Source organism: Stenella coeruleoalba, assembly GCF_951394435.1.
Source record: "Stenella coeruleoalba genome assembly, chromosome: 16".
NCBI classification, from domain to species: domain Eukaryota; kingdom Metazoa; phylum Chordata; class Mammalia; order Artiodactyla; family Delphinidae; genus Stenella; species Stenella coeruleoalba.
Window position 1 is genome coordinate 9,803,676 of NC_137162.1, and position 20,521 is coordinate 9,824,196.

At 39.9% G+C, this 20,521-nt stretch overlaps 1 protein-coding gene across 11 annotated transcripts in view; it reads left to right on the forward strand.

The window, feature by feature from the left end:
- Nucleotides 1-468: 468 nt before the first annotated feature.
- Nucleotides 469-20,521, forward strand: part of ATE1 (arginyltransferase 1) — a 202,492-nt gene continuing 182,439 nt past the window's right edge. For 5 of the 11 annotated variants that reach the window (XR_013824195.1, XM_079899343.1, XM_079899346.1 and 2 more), the window contains exons 1-8: nt 956-1,413; nt 3,639-3,702; nt 5,736-5,798; nt 9,978-10,081; nt 11,823-12,086; nt 17,160-17,389; nt 19,281-19,409; nt 20,326-20,454. Coding sequence is in view for 10 of the 11 variants with exons in the window: in XM_079899343.1 (XP_079755469.1) it covers nt 1,179-1,413; nt 3,639-3,702; nt 5,736-5,798; nt 9,978-10,081; nt 11,823-12,086; nt 17,160-17,389; nt 19,281-19,409; nt 20,326-20,454 (1,218 nt within the window). In the remaining variant the exon portion in view is untranslated. Of the gene's footprint in view, nt 932-955; nt 1,414-3,638; nt 3,703-5,735; nt 5,799-9,977; nt 10,082-11,822; nt 12,087-17,159; nt 17,390-19,280; nt 19,410-20,325; nt 20,455-20,521 lie in introns of those variants that run through there. The other 6 variants (XM_079899348.1, XM_079899351.1, XM_079899350.1 and 3 more) reach the window with 5 other exon arrangements.

Here is a 20,521-nt window from a genome sequence, read left to right on the forward strand (position 1 = left end):
CGTTGCGGAGCACAGGCTCCGGACCCGCAGGCTCAGCGGCCATGGCTCACGAGCCCAGCCGCTCCGCGGCATGTGCGATCCTCCCAGACCGGGGCACGAACCCGTGTCCCCTGCATCGGCAGGCGGACTCTCAACCACTGCGCCACCAGGGAAGCCCTCTAGCTTCTTTTTAAAAGTTAGGAAAGTCGCGGGGGTTGGGGTGACGGTGGGATGAATTGGGAGATTGGGATGGACATGTATACACAAATATGTATAAAACGTATAATTAATAAGAAACTGCTGTATAAAAAAATAAATTTCAAAAAAAGAAGTCGTAAGATATGGTGGCACTAGGAACAAGGCAGCAACTGGCTCTGACACTTGTTTCCTTTAAAAGAGTGAAGTGTTCAATTCACTTACCCTGCCATCCACAGAATGCATGTGTACTCGAACCTACGGGACATTTAAGTGAGTGCTTGCTGGTTTGGAAGAAGCTAGAATTGGCTAGGACGGCCTGAAATGGTAACTTTGGAACTGAGACCTGCAGGATCTAAAAAGAGGGTGATCACAAGCTCTGTGCCTCAGTCTCCTTATCTGTAAATTAGGGCTATCAACGCGCAGTTGTGGGAAGGACTGGCGATGAAGTAACGCAACGGGTTGGCTCGAACTCGGCACCAGAGCGCACGACTACGATCCACTAATCCTGGGAGGCCCCCGGACCCAATACCGACCGGGCCCCCCGGCGCTGCGACGCACCGCGCCGGGCCTCGCTCTCCACTCCTCCCCGCCGCGGACCCCAGCGCTCCGCAGAGGTCGGCCCCGGGGCGCCGAGAGGCGTGGTCGGCCTGCGTGGACCTGGCGGCAGCCATGGCCTCGTTGGTGGAGTACAAGGGACTCAAGGTCGGCTACTACTGCGGCTACTGCGACTCCGAGGAGGGCAAAGCGTCCTGCGGTGAGTGGTCCGGTCGATGGAGCTGGTGCGGACGCCTTACGTCCAAATCGCCGCACCGCCCGCCGCGTCCGGGCCCTCGCGAGGGAACACCCAGGCCCTGCTCCCCAACTCCCGCTTTCCTTTCCCACTCGTTTCTTCCCAGACCGTTGTCCTTCACGTTTTGTCTCTTGGTCTCATCCTCACCGAAGATGGCGGTCCTTCTCGGAGAAGGAGCGGAAATAGCGGAAGGCTGCTGCCCTAGGTTAAGATGGCGCGGGCGGCGTCAGCGCCGAGGGGCTCGGGCGAGGGCCGGGCTGTGGGCGCCCGGGCGGCGCGGTGCATTGTGGGGTGGCGGCGGCTTTGGGCTGGGCCGCGTAGCGTTTGGAGGGTCGGGGCCATGGCTTCCTGGGCCGCGCTTTCGCCCAGCATCGTGGAATATTTCGAGGGCGAGGATTTCTACCGCTGCGGCTATTGTAAGAACGAGTCGGGCAGTCGCTCCAATGGTAAGCGGGCCGGGCTGGCGGGCGGGGAAGGTCGCCGCGGCCTCGGGGCTCGGCGTCCTCGGGGGTCGCGGCGCCCCGGGCCGACTGGCTGGAGGGACGCGCCCAGCCCCTGCCCAGCTGCTGTCTCGTGGAGCGAGTGCGGAACGCGGCTCCCCCTGAGTGCAGTGGCTTTCGGAATTAAAAACGGACCTCACCTTTGATTGAGCAGGGAACCTTCTAGATGCTCATTCTTCGCACAGGTGCTCGGACGTGAGAAATAATTATTGTCTCGCAGTAGCCAAGTGTGGAAATAGGTGTCCATCATCAGTAGGAGACGGTTAAGTACCTGGTGGCACGCCTGCTGGGGAGCGCTGTGGCGTGGTCGGTTACGGGGGCTGACCTGTAAGTGCTGATGCTGCTGTGAGGGTGTCTCCGAGGGACAGGGCAAAACGCGGGGTGCAGGACAGTGAGTGTCGGGTGGTGCTATTGGTGTAGAAAACTGTGTGTGTGGAAAACACACGTGCGCGGGCATCCGTGGATAAAATGTCTCTGGAAGAATATAGAAGAAACTAGTGACCGTAGTCGCTGCTGGCGAGGGGCCCTCTTGGTACCAAGGTGCTTGAAAATTTTACCAGGTGTTTGGGTGCCCTGTCATTTCTCCACCCACCTCGATGACGACGACAAAGCCAGCCTACAGTACCCTTACCCCCCATGATTCAGTTTTCTTTCGGAAGATTTCTTGTTTGTAAACAGAACATCATGTTTATTTCCTGCCGTGTCGTGTTTTGGCAAAAGTAGACACTTATTTTAAAGAATAATCTAGCATTGTGGAAAATGGGATGTCTATGAAGATGTAAATTGGGGTGGTTTCCGTATTAAAAAAAATGTATGTCCTACCGTAGGGGAATGATTTGGGCGATTATGGTGTGTCCGTTTACTCGCTAATTAAAAGTGTTTATTAGGTGCATCTTGTGGGTGAGCGGGGGTAGAGTGTAGTATAACGCAGTCATTAGTGACGGTGATGAAGATGAGTAAACGTGAAAAAACAGAGTCTTGGGTTAAACGGAGAACATAAGCAGGATGCAAATAACATATGTGACACGGTTACAGCTCTGGGAGGAGAAAAACCCAAATGATGACAGTGGTTGCCTTAGGGTATTAGAGATTTTTCCCTTCTCTCTTTCAGAATCTTAGTATTGTGATTATAATATATATGTAACAGATACTTTATATTAAACATGTCTAAAATAATATTAGGTCCTTAATTATTTTCTAGTAATTTTAGTAAGAGAAAATCGATTAATATAGGCGTTCTCTAAGTTCTGTGGAAAAAACCTACTTTCAACCTTTTCACTTAGATAACTGTAAATTTCTGTCATCTCGATTTTAATAATAATCTCTACTCTAGGGCACCCCACCTATTGGGTAGGTAGGTTTTACTATTCCTATTTTACAGATGAGGAAATTGAACCTCATGGAGTAACTGGGTGTTAATGGGTCTCCACCAGGCTTCTGGACATTTCTGTTGTACACATGCCTGTGCTTTTCTCATGACGCCCTGCTCTATCAAGCCTATCTTTATCTTTACATACTGCTGGTGCAGTTTACTGTTTACAAGAATAAAATTCACTTTTCTTTACCATTAATTCAGTGTTTTTTCATAGTCTTCATTGTTTTCATGGTTGCATAATTATTTCATCATATTGATAACATCATAGTCCCTGTAATCAAGTTTCTGTTCCTAGGCATTTGGATTGCTTTCAGTTTTTATACTTAAAAGGAACATTGCTGTACGTATACTTTTGTTCAGTGTGTAAGACTATGGTGTAAACAAATAAAAATCAGGAGAATTTATATGCACAAGAAAACATTTGCTTTCTAATTCTTCTAAAGAGACCAGGTTATTAAATTATTGGGGATATTATTATGACTTAAAGGTGTGATGTAATTTGATTGCAGTGAGGACCTAAATCTATGATGTCATAGAGACTGTTGACTAATCCTGAATTGCATGTGATCACTTTGTGTGCTTGATTTTTAAACTTAAGATAAATACATCATGTATTTCGTTTGTGTTGTGTATTGTGTCAAGCTAACAAGTATGAAGTATGTGCAGACTTTCATTTCTCCAATATGAGCTGGATTTTTTTTTTTTGCTTCAGTTTTCATATTTTAAAGATAATGCTTTGGATTTAAAAAAGTAAAAAGTTCCACCTGCTGTAATTAACATGGCACTTATTTTTCAGGCATGTGGGCACATTCCATGACTGTACAGGATTATCAGGATCTCATAGACCGAGGATGGCGAAGGTAAAGGTCCTTAATACAAAGATACTTCTTTTTTTTAAAAAAAAAAATTATTTATTTATTTATTCATTCTTTCGTTCATTCATTCATGGCTGTGTTGGGTCTTCATTGCTGCACGCAGGCTTTCTCTAGTTGGGGTGAGCGGGGTCTAGTCTTCGTTGCAGTGCGCGGGCTTCTCCTTGCCATGGCTTCTCTTGTCGCGGAGCATGGGCTCTAGGTGCGCGGGCTTCAGTAGTTGTGGCGCACGGGCTTAGTTGCTCCGCAGCATGTGGAATCTTCCCAGACCGGGGCTCGAACCCGTGTCCCTTTCCTTGGCAGGTGGATTCTTAACCACTGTGCCACCAGGGAAGTCCCCTCTATGGCATTTTGTTATAGCAGCTCAAGCAGAATAAGATACTCCCCCCTTCCCCTCCTCCCACAAGATTATTTAAACCAAATTGCAGATATCATGTCATTATACCTATATTAAGTATGTGTTTCTAAGAAGGATTTTCTTTCTTACCATCTCCACAATATCATTACCATACTTTCCAAATTTAATAATAATTATTTGACGTCACCAGTTACCTAGTTTTGATTAGATTTTCTGCTCGTCTCAAAAAATTCTTTTTTATAGTTGGTTTATTTGAATCGGGATTCCCTTAAGTCCACACGTTGCCTTTGATAGCTGAGGTTTTTGGGCAGCTCTGTTTATGTAGATGATTCTAGAATAGCTATTAGGTAAGGTTCCTTACGTAAGTATGAGCAGTGTTAGGTGCCCTGTGCCAATACTCCCCAGAAGTCATGGGATTGAGCACAGTAAATGAAACTTCACAGCTTTCCTTAAACGTAATAATGGGGCCCAAAATGAGGACAGATATAGGCCAGATGTTGAAACACTTCGTGTGCCATGGTAAGGAGGTTTTGTGGGGTTTTTCTAACGGTACAGGGGAGCTATTGAAGGCTTTTATGTCAGAGAGAAAAGGGATGGAATTTGTGATTTGGAAGTGATCATTCAGATAGAGAGGTGTCTGAGCGGGTGATTCTGAAGGCAGGACCATTAGTTCCAGAGGTTATTGCGGTGTCCATGTGTGAGGTGGTGAGGACCGCTGTCATGGTCAGTAGCAGTGACTGTGTATCAGGAGATGGATCGGATGGATCATAAGACACATTTTTGAGGCATCTTGGAAGTAGAGCGCTTGCTGGCAGGATATGGAGGTGCATTAGACGGAAGAGTCTAGGAGGACTCGCAGGTTTTCGGCTCGGGACCTGAATTCATGTGTGTTTGCTAGGGCTGCCTTGACAAAATACCACAGATAGGGCAGCTTGAGCAAGAGAAATTTATTTCCTCACAGTTCTGGAGGTCGGAAGTCCGAAATCCAGCTCTCTGCAGCTTTGGTTTTTCCTGAGGCCTCTCTCCTTGGTTTGCACCTGGCTGCCTTCTTGTGTCCTCACAAGGTCCTTTCTCTTTGTGTGTGCATCCCTAGTGTTTTGTTTATTGTTCCTTTTTGTGTACAATTTCCTTTTCTGATAAGGATACCAGTCAGATTGGATTAGGGCACATTTAAATCTGGACAAAATTCAGCTCGTAAATGTATGACTCTGCATTAACTGAGATCCAGAAGGCATGGAAAGGATTAGATTGGTTTGGGGGTTCATCGTGCTGGTGCCCATGGAACCCCCAAGTATGGATGTCATAGGCAGCAGCACACATCAGTCCCACAGCATCCTGGGCAGTTTTCTCTGACTGCCCTTTTGCTATTGAGGGTGGGTAGTAGATCGAGGCATGGAAGGGACTGCAGATGCAGGTGAGAGGGTAATTGAGGTGATTAACCATGGAATACATATGTAAACGTTCAGAAAAGAAAAACCTGGACTCTGGTCCTTGGTATACCCACGTTGCAAGATCATTTAGCTTATGAAAAGTAACTAAACCTAAATGTTTTTACACTGTTGATTAGATTTTTACCCTAATTAATTTTGTACTCTTGTACTAATCGACTTTGCTACATATGAGAAATGTGTACAAACTTAACAAAACTGTTTTATAATTTTAGAAGTGGGAAATATGTGTACAAACCTGTCATGAATCAAACATGTTGTCCTCAGTACACAATAAGGTAAGAATTTTGATTAATATAATATATTCTATTAATATGAAGATTGTGTATAATTTTTTAGTAGACTCTTGCTTTTTGAAGTGCCTGTTTCTGTCTAGGTAAACATTCTTCATAAAGAAAAGCAAACAGATTTTTTTCTACATACTCATACTATATTCCTGTGCCGATCAATAGCTTTTAATAATACTGTTTGGTTTAGATATAAATATGGTATAAAAAATACACTATTTAGCAGTCTAGTCAATAATACGTGAAATATTGGGAGAATATTGGCAAATACTTAAATTAATTTTAGATATCAAATTTTTATCAGTTTAGCTTATGGCTTTGCAGTTCTCTGGTGTGTTGACAACAGTTGTTTCATTCAGGTAATGCCACAGGATCCTCTATAAGGGGGAGGAGGGCTGACACTTATCTGCGTCTATTCAGAGTCTAGTTTTCTTCACTGGAAAACTTGAACTAAAAGTCTGTTTTCCTACAGAGTGTTTGCTTGATTTTTCTTAATGTTTTGTGTTTCCCCTGTGCCCCCCTTACTCTGCCCTAACATGGGAGGATTTTTCCCTTCTCTGATTATGAAGGTCCTCCTCTTCCCCTCCCTCTTCCCCTTCTTCTGGTAGAAAGTAGGAAAGGTATGTTAACATTGTGAGGCATATGTCTGCAGTTTCAATGTGTATGTACACTCTAGATAAAAACACAAACACAGTTGTGTCCATCATGCTTGGCATGTCCCCACAGCTGTCTCCCTTAATTACTCTTTTTTTTTTTTTTCCTTAATTACTCTTAACTTGTTTTGGGGTTGTAGACTGTTTTGAGAATTTGATGGTTGCAGATCCTCTCTGCAGCAAAACAAAACAAGACAAGGAGCTGTATAGACAAAAATAATGTAACATCTAACATATTAGTTTTAGGGTGATCACTGACTTTGAATAATTCACTGCTTCCTGGTTAAGAATCCTTTCTCTTACATAATTGGTCAAAGGACTGGTACAATAAGGAGAAAAGATGGATGTCTGGTTTGCTGACAGCATCTCATTTAGTATAAAACGACAGAGTAGCTTTTTCAGCTTAGTGTTTATGAAGTGGTGACATCTTCAAAGACAAGTCATTTTCCTTCTGGTAACAATTTATTACTGGATTATGGCTGGGATTTTGTTGAAGTAAGTCTGAAATTGATTGGCCTGAACCCTGAGGATCTCTATTCAGCAAATGCCAATTTCAGTGGGTTAAAGAAAAAGATAAAAGCATTTATAATTTACTGGGTGCCTGTCTCATACAGAGCACCATTCCAGGTATGTTGCCTTTATGAAAAGGGATTCAGTTAACATTGCAAGAGAAAGTAAGTATAAAACGTGACTTATTTACCAATTTTACACGGAATCAAACATTTTCTGAATTGTTATGCTTTTTTTTAAACAATATACACAAGAGTGGAAGCTTTATTTTATTTTATTTTATTTTTACATATTTATTTATTTGTTTGGCTGTGCCGGGTCTTAGTTGCTGAGTACTGGCTGGATCTTTAGTTGCGGCATATGGGATCTAGTTTCCTGACCAGGGATCGAACCCAGGCTCCCTGCATTGGGAGCACAGAGTCTTAACCGCTGGACCACCAGGGAAGTCCCTGATCGTTATTCTTTATACAACTTTGTTTTATATGTTGATCTCTTGGAGTCATTTTGCATACTCTTCTGGTTATTTTACTTTGTTTACTGCAGTAGTTGCAGTGAGGCCTTATGTAAAGGCAAGGTGGTCTAGCCTACAACTTAGCTTCTTGTTAGGCAGCTGCTAGGACCTGTCCAGTATGTGAGTAAAAATGAGGACGAACTTCCCTGTCTATGGATTTTTTTAAAAAATTTTTATCAGTGTTGTATATGCTAAGAATTTAAAGAATCAAACAGTTCTGTAAAGCTTATTCTGCAAAAAGCAGTCCTCTGAAACCCTCCCGCCTGTCTCATGTTCTGTTTTCCCAGTTCAGTCACTTTCAGATCATTTAACTGATTCTTCTGGGTTTTCATCTCTATCTTTAAGTGACATGCTTATATAATTATAATACTTGATTTTTAAAAAATTGGTTTTCTTCATTATCTCTGGGCTTCTCTCTTTGAAAGATAAGGATTTAACTTTATTTCAGCCCTCTTCCCCTGTCACATTCAAGCTCCTGTTTGTCCTCATCCCAGACTTCCCAAATTAGAAATATTATCGTTTTGGATAGATGTAGTCACCTCATTATGGCTGTGTAAGTAAGCTTCGCAGCTCAGCCCTGTAGTAGTCCATGATTACTTTCTTTCTCTTTCCCTGCACAAGTTTTTACTTTCCTGGTGTTGATTATTGTCATTTTTGTTTGCGTAGTCTTCTAGGTTCCTATTACCAGTTTATCTAAAAATGCTCCCTGAGAGGTGTAAATTTCCTCTTGGTATGTTTAGATGCTTCAGGTACGCTATCATTTTTATCTTCTTGATGAAAATGTCTTGTGGAATCTTCTGACCTGCTGTGATCTGGACAGGTTGCCTCTGTGCCTGATGCATCACTGTCATCCTAGGATCCCTTTTTTACTGTCATCTTGAGGATTCTCTTTGGGTCTTGATTTGGATCTTATCTCTTCTACCCTCTTTCTTGTATGTATTATTCCTTCATTTTAGTGAAGCACATCTTCTAATAGCTTCTTGAGAAAAAGTGCATAAGAGGTAAGTTTTTTGAGACTTTGTCTGAAAATGTTTTCACTGACTACTCAAACTTAACTTACGGTTTAGCTAGGAACAGAAGTGTAGATTGAAAATAATTTTCCTTTAGAATTTTGACAGCTTTGCTCCATTGTTGTCTTACTGCGGTTGAGCAGTCCAGTGACATTCTGACTCTTGTTCCTTTGTCCAAAACATGTTCTTTCTCTTGGGAAGTTTTTTTGTCTTCAAAGTTCTGATGTTTCATAGTAAGTTTGGCTGTGAGTCTGTTTTCATTCATTGCATATGGACTTCAGGGACCCTTCTTATCTAGGGGCTCCTCCCATCATGTCCTTCAGTTCAGGGAAATTTTCTTGTATTTTATTGATCCTCTCCTTTCCATTAACTTCTTTCTCTTCTCTAATGTCTTTATTCAGACATTGGAACTTTTAGACTGGTACTCTAATTTTTTTTTTCTCTTCGGTTTTCCATGTCTTTTGGGAGATTTCCTCACCTTTATTTTCCAAGTCTTCTGTCTTCTATTTAACTTTTAATTTCTTCTCATTATATCTTATTATTATATTTTTACTTCTAAGAGGGATTTTTGTTCTTGGACTCTTAAATTTTTTGAGATTCCCTTCTTCTTGTATACTGTATGTCTCTATCCTCCAAGTTACTTTCTCCAGGTTTTTGGCACCTATCTTTGTTTTAGAGGCCCTCCTCAAGTGTCTGGTGATTCCAACCTTCCAGTGTTCCACTGGAAATTTTATGTACCCTGGTGGGTCTCGTTTACTGTGGGCTTTAAGTAGGGTGATCTGGCTAGCCTGTTCTTTGGGAGAATCTCTGAGGTCAGTATTTTTAGTTCTGATCACATTCTGGAAAGAAAGTATCATCTACTGATGTTCTGGGGCTGGGCTGGAGAAGTGGGTCTTGGAGGTCTCAACATTCAGCATGTATACTTCCGTTTACGCTTGCTGTTTGCAGTACACTTACATTCCTTTCAGCTGTGCCTGTATCCCTCAAGTAAGAGGCCTTATTTTCCCCTTTTCTGAAAAGTTTGCAGTTTTCTGCTGGGTTGTGTAGAGAGTCATATGTGCAGAGTGGGGGAGAGTATCAGATATATAAATCGCTTCCAAAACAGACTTTCAAGGGACCTTCCTATTTTCACTCTCATCTCCCAGGGTGTCAGGTATGGCCAATCCCTGAGACTTTTAGGGGTAACGTAGAGAAAATTGGATATTTTTTTGGCTTTTCCCACTTTTGGCTTAGGATTCAACTTTTCTTTGGTCTGCTAAGTCAGTTATCACTTGTACATCTGCTTTCTAGCTTCCAACATTTCTCCCATTATTTTTTTTCCTAGTGGTTTATGTCTTTTTCTTTTTTTTAATAATCCTTTAACTGTATTTTTGTGAGATTTGGGGTGGGATTAGAGGCTACATTAAACCCTGTCCTATTATTCAGCACTGATTTTATTTCTTCACAGTTTGAGTTCACTTTTTAAATATTTATTTTGCTTTCCTAGGTGCCGACCTTTACAGTTTCAGCCATCAAAATCTCACAAGAAGGTTTTGAAAAAAATGTTGAAATTTCTGGCTAAAGGGGAAATTTCAAAAGGAAATTGTGAGGGTAAGATGAGATGGGGGTCTAAAAACTGTTTACCTCAAATAGATGTTTCTTTCCAAGGTTCTCACTTTCAGTCATTTCTTAGATAGGGGAAGGAGGTCCAATACAATCAGGTACTACTGTTACTCTGATGATGATGACTGCTCTTAGCACTGCTGTTACTGTTACCACTGGCCCCCAAATCAAGGATATGGGGAATATATGCCAGGGAAAGTCTAGCTTGGGAAGAAGAAAGGACCATTTTAAAGATGTGATTTCCTGGAGTTTATTTAAATTTTAGTTTTCACAATTCTTCGAGAACTCTTAATTTTATTTGATCCTAATAATACCTTATGAAGTAAGTAGAAAGTGATACTGTCTCTGGAGAAATAGATGCTTATCTGCAACTCACACAAGATTGCGTAATCACAATGCTGAGTGAAGCTCAGTTTCCATGTTTGAGTAAGGTTTTTAGTAAATTATATTGCCTGAAGTTGTCGCTTATTTTCAGATGAATTCTGAATTGTGAGTGGATTTCCTAAAAGATCATTAGTAACATTTAATTAACTTGGGTTACAGATACTTTGCTTTTTCAGTGTTTTTGCTGCCTTTTTTTTTTTTTTTTTTAATGTTTTCCTATAGGCGCTACCTAATACATGACCATAAGAATTGGGAATGCCACCCATTCTTAGAGCTCTTTCTCACTTCTGCCATAGGAAAGGCCTAACTCTGGGAGCCTCCCACCCCTGTCTTAGCTTGCTACTTCATTCCCCAAGTATGTTTTGAATGCCTGCGATGTTCTAGTCCCTCTTTTAAGCACTGGAGATACAGTGGCCAGCAGAGCAGGTTTGTTCTTTGCCCTCGTGCACTGTGCTTAACAGAGCAGAATTCAGGACAACTTGGAGCCGACTTGGCAGCAGAGAGGCCAGAAGGCTCTGGGTCATACTGGAAACGTCAGAATTCTGGTGTAACTCTGTTTAGTGTTGTCAGTGTATAACCTTAAAGGTTAAACAGATTTTCGTGGTTAGTCATTATGCAGTTTTTTTCAGCAGCCAGGAATCATGTTCTGAGTTTCAAAAATTAATACTTAGATAAGTTTTGAGGATGCTGTCCATTAGTACATTGAGGATGGCCTGTCTTTTATGTAGCTTTTACATTTGGTTTTTTATTTGACTTGTTGTAGGCTTCTGAATTATTTATGTCTGCACTCAGTTCATAGGAGTGATGTACTCATTAGGGTAAGAGACTAAACAGCTGTAACAAAGAGACACCAAAATGCGGTGACTACAAAATGATGGAAGTCTGTTTCTTTCCTCACATAACAGTCCAGTGTGGGTGTTCCAGGTCGGCCTGCAGCCCTGCTCCCCCCCTCCCCACCCCCACCCCCGCCATTCTGGGATTCCCTTCAACATGTGATTTTCAAGATTGCTCTGGTTTTTACTAATCGAGCCAGTGGGGAGGGGAAAGGGTGGAAGGTCAGGGTTACAGATTTCCTTTAAAACAAGTGAGGCAAAATTGAACATGTCAGTTTGGTTCTGTTCCATTGGCGAGAGCTTGATTACACCTTGTGAAGGGACTGACACGCTCCCTTGCCAGGGTGCCACAGTCTTAACCGCAGCCCTGACCTTGGGAGATGGGAGAATGGATCTGGTGGACACGCAGTCGTCTCTGCCACATTGGATAAAAGGGGGCTTTTTCTTCCTGTGTGTATTTTAATTGTGTCAAATGGCCTGGCTGATGGACTTTGATCTGTTTTGATTTATAGATGAGCCCATGGAGCCCACCATGCCCACCATGGAGGATGCCGTTGCCAGTGACTTTGCATTAATAAATAAATTGGATATACAGTGTGACCTTAAAACGCTCGGTGATGACCTCAAAGAGAGCGTAAAGAGTGAAGAGAAGAAGAAAGGAAAGAGCTCAGAGAGGGAAGAATCTAATGAGTTAATCCAGTCACAAGATATGGAAGAGAAGTTGGACTCTGGTGAACCATCACATTCAGCAAAAGTGCATACAGCTCCTCAGCCAGGTATTGAAAGTTTGTTATCAGGCCACATTAAAGTCGTATTAAATAGTTTTCTTTGTGCTTGAGACATTGTAGTCCCTGGGTGCTCTCATGAGCTAAAAAAGTGAATTACTCATGAAATCTGTGAAATAGATCCCTGTTTTATATACCTTATTATTACCTGGATTTAGGTGAACAAATTGTTTAAAAAACCTGAAATAATAGCCTTATTATCCCCTAACACAGACATTCTAAAAGAGTTCCATTTATTTTTACTACCTTAATGCCTTAGAGGTTTGAGAATAAAATTTTTGTCAGTGAGAGGGTATGGTGCTAAACATTTTTATTTTTAGTGTTAAATGAGACAAAGTAAGTTTTAGATGTTATGTCTGACATATAGACATTGTGAAATTCTTCACTTTATCATTAGATTTCTTTATACAATCAAAATTAATTTTAGTTTGAAAACTTCCAGATTAAAAAGAAAAATTTCCAGGGCGTTCCTTGGTGGGCCTAGTGGTTAGGATTCCAGGCTTTCATGGCCGTGGCCCAAGTTCAGTCCCTGGTTGGGGAACTGAGATTCTGCAAGCTGCTCAGCCAAAAAAAAAAAAAAAAAAAAATTTCCACATGTTGCTATTTAATCTCACCTTTAATAAGGTGAGACTTCTTTCTGTATTATCACTTATAAAAGAATTTATCCAGCGTTAAATGGATTTATTATATATATGTGTGTACATATGTATGACTCTTTCAAAATTATTTCATTAAATGTAAATTTGCATAGTTATTCTTCAGTTCTTGAGTTTGTTCTTATATTTATTTATTCAAAATCCAAGGGAGAGACTTTTTAATATTATTTTAGTTTTTTGTTTAAAAGTTACATGTGTAACTTTGCGTTTTTACTGAATAGTTTTGTTTTTTTTTTTTTGGTGGTACGCGGGCCTCTCACTGTTGTAGGCTCCCCTGTTGCAGAGCACAGGCTCTGGACGTGCAGGCTCAGCGGCCATGGCTCACGGGCCCAGCCGCTCCGCGGCATGTGGGATCTTCCCAGACCAGGGCATGAACCCATGTCCCCTGCATCGGCAGGCGGACTCTCAACCACTGCGCCACCAGGGAAGCCTGCCCTTTTTTTTTAATCTAAAACTCTCATGGCATTTAAATTGTTTGTCCGAGATTTCATTCTAATTGATAAGAATAGTCCAATAAAATATTTTGAATGGTTTAGATCGTTTCTTTCAACTCTTACTCTCTTGGGCATTAGGGTCGGTCAGTTTGTTTACCATTTTTAGTTGTTATTATAAAAATTACTTATAGTTTATAAAATTTGAAAAACCTTCATTTTGGAGAATTTCAGAGACAAATGTAGACTGAATATTGTAATGAATTTCCAGGTACCCTTCCCTCATTTGAAACAATTATTGACTCATGATGTCCACTCTTCTTTTTTCTTCTAGTTTTATTGAGTTATAATTGACATAACGGCACCGTATAAGTTTAAGGTGTACAGCATAATGATCTGACTTACATCGTGAAGTGATTCTCACAATAAGTTTAGTGAATATCCATCGTCTCAGATGGGTACAAAATTAAAGAAATAGAAAAAAAATTTTTTTGTTATGAAGAGAACTCAGGATTTACTCTCTGAACAGCTTTCATCTATAACATACGGCCGTGTTCATTATATTTATCATGTTGTACATTACATCTCAAGTAGTGATATTATCTTACAGCTGGAAATTTATACCTCTTGACTTGACTTCATCCAGTCTCCCCCTTGACCACAAATCTGATCTCTTTTTCTATGAGCTTGTTTGCTTGTTTGTTTGTTTGTTTTTGAAATGATTGGCCATTCTTACTCTTCCGGTATTGTATTGAAGCAAATTCCAGACATTATATCATGCTGTATTTCAGAATGCATCTCTAAAAACTAAGTACTTTAAAAAACATTCACAATACCGTTATTGCACCTAAGTAAAATTCCTTAATGTTGCTGAATATCCATTATTTAAATTTCTAATTTTTTTTGCAGTCTTTTTTTTTAACTTTTATTTTATTTATTTATTTTTGGCTGCGTTGGGTCTTTATTGCTGTGCGGGCTTTCTCTAGTTGCGGAGAGCGGGGGCTACTCTTCGTTGCGGTGCGCGGGCATCTCATTGCAGTGGTTTCTCTTGTTGCGGAGCATGGGCTCTAGGCGCACAGGCTTCAGTAGTTGTGACTTGCGGGCTCTAGAGCGCAGGCTCAGTAGTTGTGGCACATCGGCTTAGTTGCTCCGCGGCATGTGGGATCTTCCCGGACCAGGGATCGAACCTGTGTCCCCTGCATTGGCAGGCGGATTCTTAACCACTGCGCCACCAGGGAAGTCCCAGGTGTACTGATTTTATACTGATGATCTGTTTTCTTTCTGCTGAAGGAATTTATTGATTTGGGGAAATCTGTATCCCCTAAATAAACTGAAATCCTAATTTGCTGCCCATTGCAGTTTGCAGTGTGACAGTACATAAATATAGTGTGAAACAATCACGGTAAGGATTGCTTAGTCCAGTGAATTAATTAGTGTAAAGATGACATAGGTGGTCTTTCATTAAAATACTGAAAAGTTGTTTCTCAGTTCACTCTAGATAGTTTTATAATTTGTTCATAATTTTAAAACTTTGGTAGGAATGTAATTTTGAGTAGCTGTTAGGAAATGCAGGTATTTTTCCTTATTACTATTTACGGGATGTTGATAGGTGAAATGAAACATTGTTTTAGGTATTGCTGATACACATAATAGCTAATAAAAATAGATGACCCTTTTCTTTAATTGGAGTGTAATTGCTTTACAATGTTGTGTTTTTGCTGTGCGATGAAGTGAATCAGCTATATGTATACCTACACCCCCTTCCCTCTTGGACCTCCCTCCCCCTCCACCCCCCATTCCACCCATCTAGGTCGTCACAGAGCACCGAGCTGAGCTTCCTGTGCTTTATAGCATGTTCCTGCTATCTATTTTACGCATGGTAGGGTATATATGTCAATCCTAATCTCCCAATTCATCCCACCCTCCTCTTCCCCCCGCTGTGTCCACATGTCTGTTCTCTACATCTATGTCTCTATTCCTGCCCTGCAAATAGGTTCATCTGTACCAAAAAATAGATGACCCTTAATTGAACAGTGGATATAGTTTTATGAGCTGCACATGCATTAACACATTTAATCTTTAGGAACTCCACCGTTAGGACTGGTTATTATCTTTCTCGTACAGACGAAGAAACTTGCCCAAGGTCATCTAGTCAGGTGTGACAGAGCTCACCTCAGGTAGCCCATGTCAGCGTGTGTGCTCTTGACCAACAGGCTGTTGTGCCTCTCAGGACAAATTTGAGAAAAGACGCATTCCCTGGCCAAAGAAAATTAATTCTCTAAGGCAACAGAGTGATGGCTAATTATGGAATTAGTTTTTTGTTATTGGTTTATTAGACTCATTCAGAGTTTTTTTTAATAGGTAAATTTTGTTTTTAGTTGGAAAACATGTAGTGAAGTTGTATTATATGGTCTCACTATCACTGTTTTCTCATCAAATTAGTTTCTTTTGACCAGGTCTTGGTCTCTGACAAGTCCCTTAACACTCTATGTCTTAATTTTCTTCTCTGTAAAATTGACTTTTATATGATTTGTGAATCCTGTTTCAGGATCCTAAATTTTTAAAAAGCGTTTTTCTTTATTTAATTAGTGGCTTTTAAAAAAATTACAAAGTTATGTTTAGTGTTAGAAAAATTGGAGAAAAGAGAACACTACAAAAAAAAAAAGGAGGAAAGTCCTTTTTTTTAAATTTCTAAACCCAAGTAAAATGACTGTTAACATGGTGATATATTTCTTTCCAGGTTTTTTCCTAAATATTTTAATTATATATATTTATACATAATGTTTTCTTTTTAATAAATTTATTTTATTTATTTACTTTTGGCTGCTTTGGTTCTCTCTTGCTGTGCGTGGCTTTCTCTAGTTGCGGCGAGTGGGGGCTACTCTTCGTTCTGGTGCGCGGGCTTCTCATTGCAGTGGCTTCTCTTGTTGCGGAGCACGGGCTCTAGGCATGTGGGTTTCAGTAGTTGTGTCTTGTGGGCTCTAGAGCGCAGGCTCAGTAGTTGTGGCGCACGGACTTAGTTGCTCCGCGGCATGTGGGACCTTCCCAGGCCAGGGCTGGAACCCGTGTCCCTTGCATTGGCAGGTGGATTCTTAACCTCTGTGCCACCAGGGAAGCCCATGTTTTAACATTGAATAATGACAAATCCCCTAAAATTTCTACATCATTTAAAATGGCTGTTTGATATTCTGTTGCTTGTTTTAAAAGTTGTGTAATTCTATAATTGAGCATTTAGATTACTTTGAGGTTTTCATTTGTGTTCATTATTTGCCTCTATCTCTTATGATTTTCTTGGGATAGATTCCTTGAAAACAACTTCCTAGATTGAAGGGTACTCACTAAAATTTGTGGTTTATAATAGTAAAAATTGTTATATTTTAAAGGATCATCAGTTTGATATTTGCTCTTTTAATTAAAACAAAACTCAAATTGGAGCAAAACTAATGAGACACCCCCCCCCCCCCCCCCCCAGTTAGATAGAGAAGGACACAAATATCTTGAACTAAGCAAGGATATTTTTTCATTAAAAAAAACCTGCCGGAGTATGTTCTGGGATCAGTCCTCATTTACACCGGGTTCCTAAGCATTTATCTCTGTCACCAGTGATAAATGCTTAGGTTTCAGAGAAATGTCCCTCAGAAATGGGCTGGAGACAGCAGTGTCGTGAAGCAGAAGGTATTTGATTATGTTCCTTTTACAAAGGCAGAGAAGTGGATGAATATGTAAAAGAAAATGTTTCAACAATAAGAGCTGCCTGAAAAGTTTCTGTTACTATTTACTTTCTCTGGCAGTTCTTCTTCGAAGGTAGAATTTAAAGATCAACTTAGGGGTCTACACCATGAGCCTCTGAAACGTCTACCCGAAGCTAACCTAACAGTTGGAACTGTTTGTACTGATTTTGTGGAACCTTTGAGACCTTTAAAAAATATTTCTAGAGCCAAAAGTGATTGGTCTAATATTTTGAAATTCTTTTTTAGGCAAAGGGGCAGATTTGAGTAAGCCTCCATGTCGAAAAGCAAAGGAAATCCGGAAAGAAAGGAAAAGGTTAAAACTCATGCAGCAGAACCCAGGTGGAGAACTGGAGGGTTTCCAGGTTCGGTGTCAGCCACCGTCTTTGTTCCCACCAAAGGCTAAATCCAACCAGCCCAAGTCACTTGAAGATTTAATTTTTGAATCTTTACCAGAGAGTGCATCACACAAGTTTGAGGTACTTTGGAAGGTGTTGTTTGTTTGTTTGTTAGCTACTTTGTTTTTTTTCACTTGAGATCATACGGTTGATGTTTTGCTGTTTATATAATGGGAAACTAAAGTGAATTGGGATGGAGTGGCATTTATATTTACTAAGTTAATTGGTACTTTAGAAAAACCTTTTTGTTTTTCTTTAGGATTTAAAAAGTAGGCAATTGGCTACTAAAGTTGTGAAAATTCTAGTTTTAGTGTGTTGTTATTTGAGGTACTCTGGCTTTTTGTATCTCTTGATTGAAATTTAGTAGAGTGAAAAATAAAAGATACTGTTTTAAAATTTCATTTTTGGCAGCTTTGGTTTAGGTAGTGAAAGAGAATAGATCACAGTAGGCAAGTCACTGTTTCATCCATTCTCATTTTATGATCTTGATCAAGGCAGCAAATGGTATTACATATGCAAGCCAGCAGTTAGGAATTAACTAAACAGTCCTAAATGTACTACTATAATCATCTCATTAATTCCCCCCAAACCAATTTAGGCATAGTGTGAGTATGCCTAGTCTTAAGAGTATTCCTCTTATTTTTCCCAAATTGATTTATATTCCAGGTGAAGTCTAGATTTTTCAGTATTAGTTTGGTATATTTATAAAATTTTTTTCTAAAACATTAGCCATAATGATTTTATTATATTCTCCTACCTGATTAATAACTGGTCAGCCTTTGAATTTACAGCTTAATATAATCTAAGAGCATCACTTATCACTGAAAAACCTGATATTAAACATTTACTTTGGTGCAGTTTAAATCTTAGGACAATATATATTATCAGATATAAGTGTTAACAACTTTGACTATTATAATTCCTTGGCTACTCTGTTTTGGTATTGACTTTCTCCTTCCCAAATTGTAAGGAGAATGGAACACACTATTGAATACTTAAAATAGTTTATCAAGAGGTCTTTATCTTTTGATCAAATAGTAATGTATTCAGGGCACCAGGCACACCTAATATAACAGTTCTTCAGTAGGTACCTTTTACTTTTTTAATGTAATGATATCCAGGATGGATAGATTTTTGTTATCCCCTGGGTGTCACTCTTTCATGACAGCAACTACTTCTCATGGCACAAGAAGTTTCCAGTTGGAAACAAGAAGTTTCCAATTACGCCTTTCTATTGTATTACATTTGATTTCGTGTTTCACTCTTCTATTTTGCTAACATATTTTAACTGGTTAGTAAATAACGTTAAAATAAATGTTAGCCATTACTATGTACAATTACTGCTTTTAATGCATCCTCATTTTAGATATGAGGAAACTAAGGCGCAGAGAAGTTAATTTATTTACTTGACTAAAATGGTGCCTTTAAGATTTGAGTAAAGGGAATCTGACCTTAGAGTCTTCATGTTAAACTATGCCATGAAATAGGAACACTTTTTGAGGGTTGTCTTTTACACTTACAGAAGAAAGTTGTAAGTGTAGAGTTAATGATGCATGGAAGAGTGTCCAAAAAATATATTCACGTTTTCAATCTTTTGGATTGTTTTACTGAAGGTCAGTTGTGTACAGCTAGTATTAAAGAGTATTTATTTGTGTCTGTGTCTTGAGTGCCAGAAGTATTCTACTGTTTTACAATAGAGGCAGTCTTACATAATTCAGTCAGTCTAAGAGCTTAGTCTTAGAATTTGGACAGGATCCTCTGCCTTCTTAATGAGTCTATAATTTGGAGAAATAACTTCTTTTCTTTATTCACTAACTGGTTGATTTTTAATGTTAAAGTATTACCGTTATATGTTCATGCTTTAATATTTATATTGGAACTTTGGGGCTTTTTTGGGTGGGAATAACTTAATGCATATTCCATGGAATAAATAAATGAATTAATGAACATTGTTTTTTAACTCCTTCTGAAGGTGAGGGTGGTGAGATCATCTCCACCAAGTTCTCAGTTCAAAGCCACATTTCAGGAGTCTTACCAGGTCTATAAACGCTACCAGATGGTTGTTCACAAGGACCCACCTGATAAACCAACTGTGAGCCAGGTCAGCAGGCCAAGTGTAATTTTTCTGTGCAAACGCAACTTTCCCCTCTATTTGATATCACTGTGTGAATTCTCGGTTTATTTGTGGTACATTTTAATTTATATTCAATTTGCAGTGTATCTGCAAAGAGATAGGACCATGGAACACTGGACATTCTGAAAGTGCAGATTTTACCTGATGCCATGTTAAGAGCCTTTCATGTATAATTTCAGAATGGAAAGTAAAATGAAGTATCTCTATTTAAAGTCACTGTGTTTAGATGCATTTATTTAAGAGTTAGTGAAAAGGCGATCTCTAAGTTAAAATATTTATGAGAAAAAAGTAAAAAAAAAACACACTATATAGTAGGCATACTTTGTACAACACAGTTAATATGCTTTATCTCCATTTAAAAGTCGTGTAGAAAAAGTTCATAACAAATAAATTACTCTTCGTTGATGTACTACCCATACACAACTGAGTGGGACTAGAAAAGTAAGATAGTAGAATGTTTTAATTGAAGTCCTCATATACTTATAATTTTACAAATCAAATTACCCAAGAAAAATCTGGAAGGGGAAAAACTTTAAAACCCTTAATATAAGTAGAGGTGACACAGGTAGTGGCAATTAACATGAGGAGCAATATTGACTCTGCTGTATGCAGAGAACCACAACAGGTAGATAGAGAAAAAAAAAACAAAAAGAAATTGTCCCGGCCCTTGTGAGTTTAAATTTTTCATGAATATTGGTGCACAGTTCGTGCTTCACGCTCCGTGCTAGTCAGCCTGTCCCTAGGTTTATTCGTTTTATAGAAATTCCAGCGCTGAGCTTTGGAAGTGGATTTGCGGAGATCTTACTCTAGCCTCACCTTCAGAAGCATATCATCAGGTAGAGGTGTTTCAGTAGCGTTTGCTTGTATCTTCCTTGCTCTGAAGGTGAGGCTAGTACCTGTCTCCTTTGAGGACCCCGAGTTCAAGTCGTCCTTCAGCCAGTCATTTTCTTTATATGTCAAGTATCAAATGGCCATACACCAGGACCCGCCTGATGAATGTGGGAAGACCGAGGTACCTTTTGCTAAATGTTTTTTTCCTATGTTGATGAGGTTGTCTATGAAGAAGCATAATATCAATA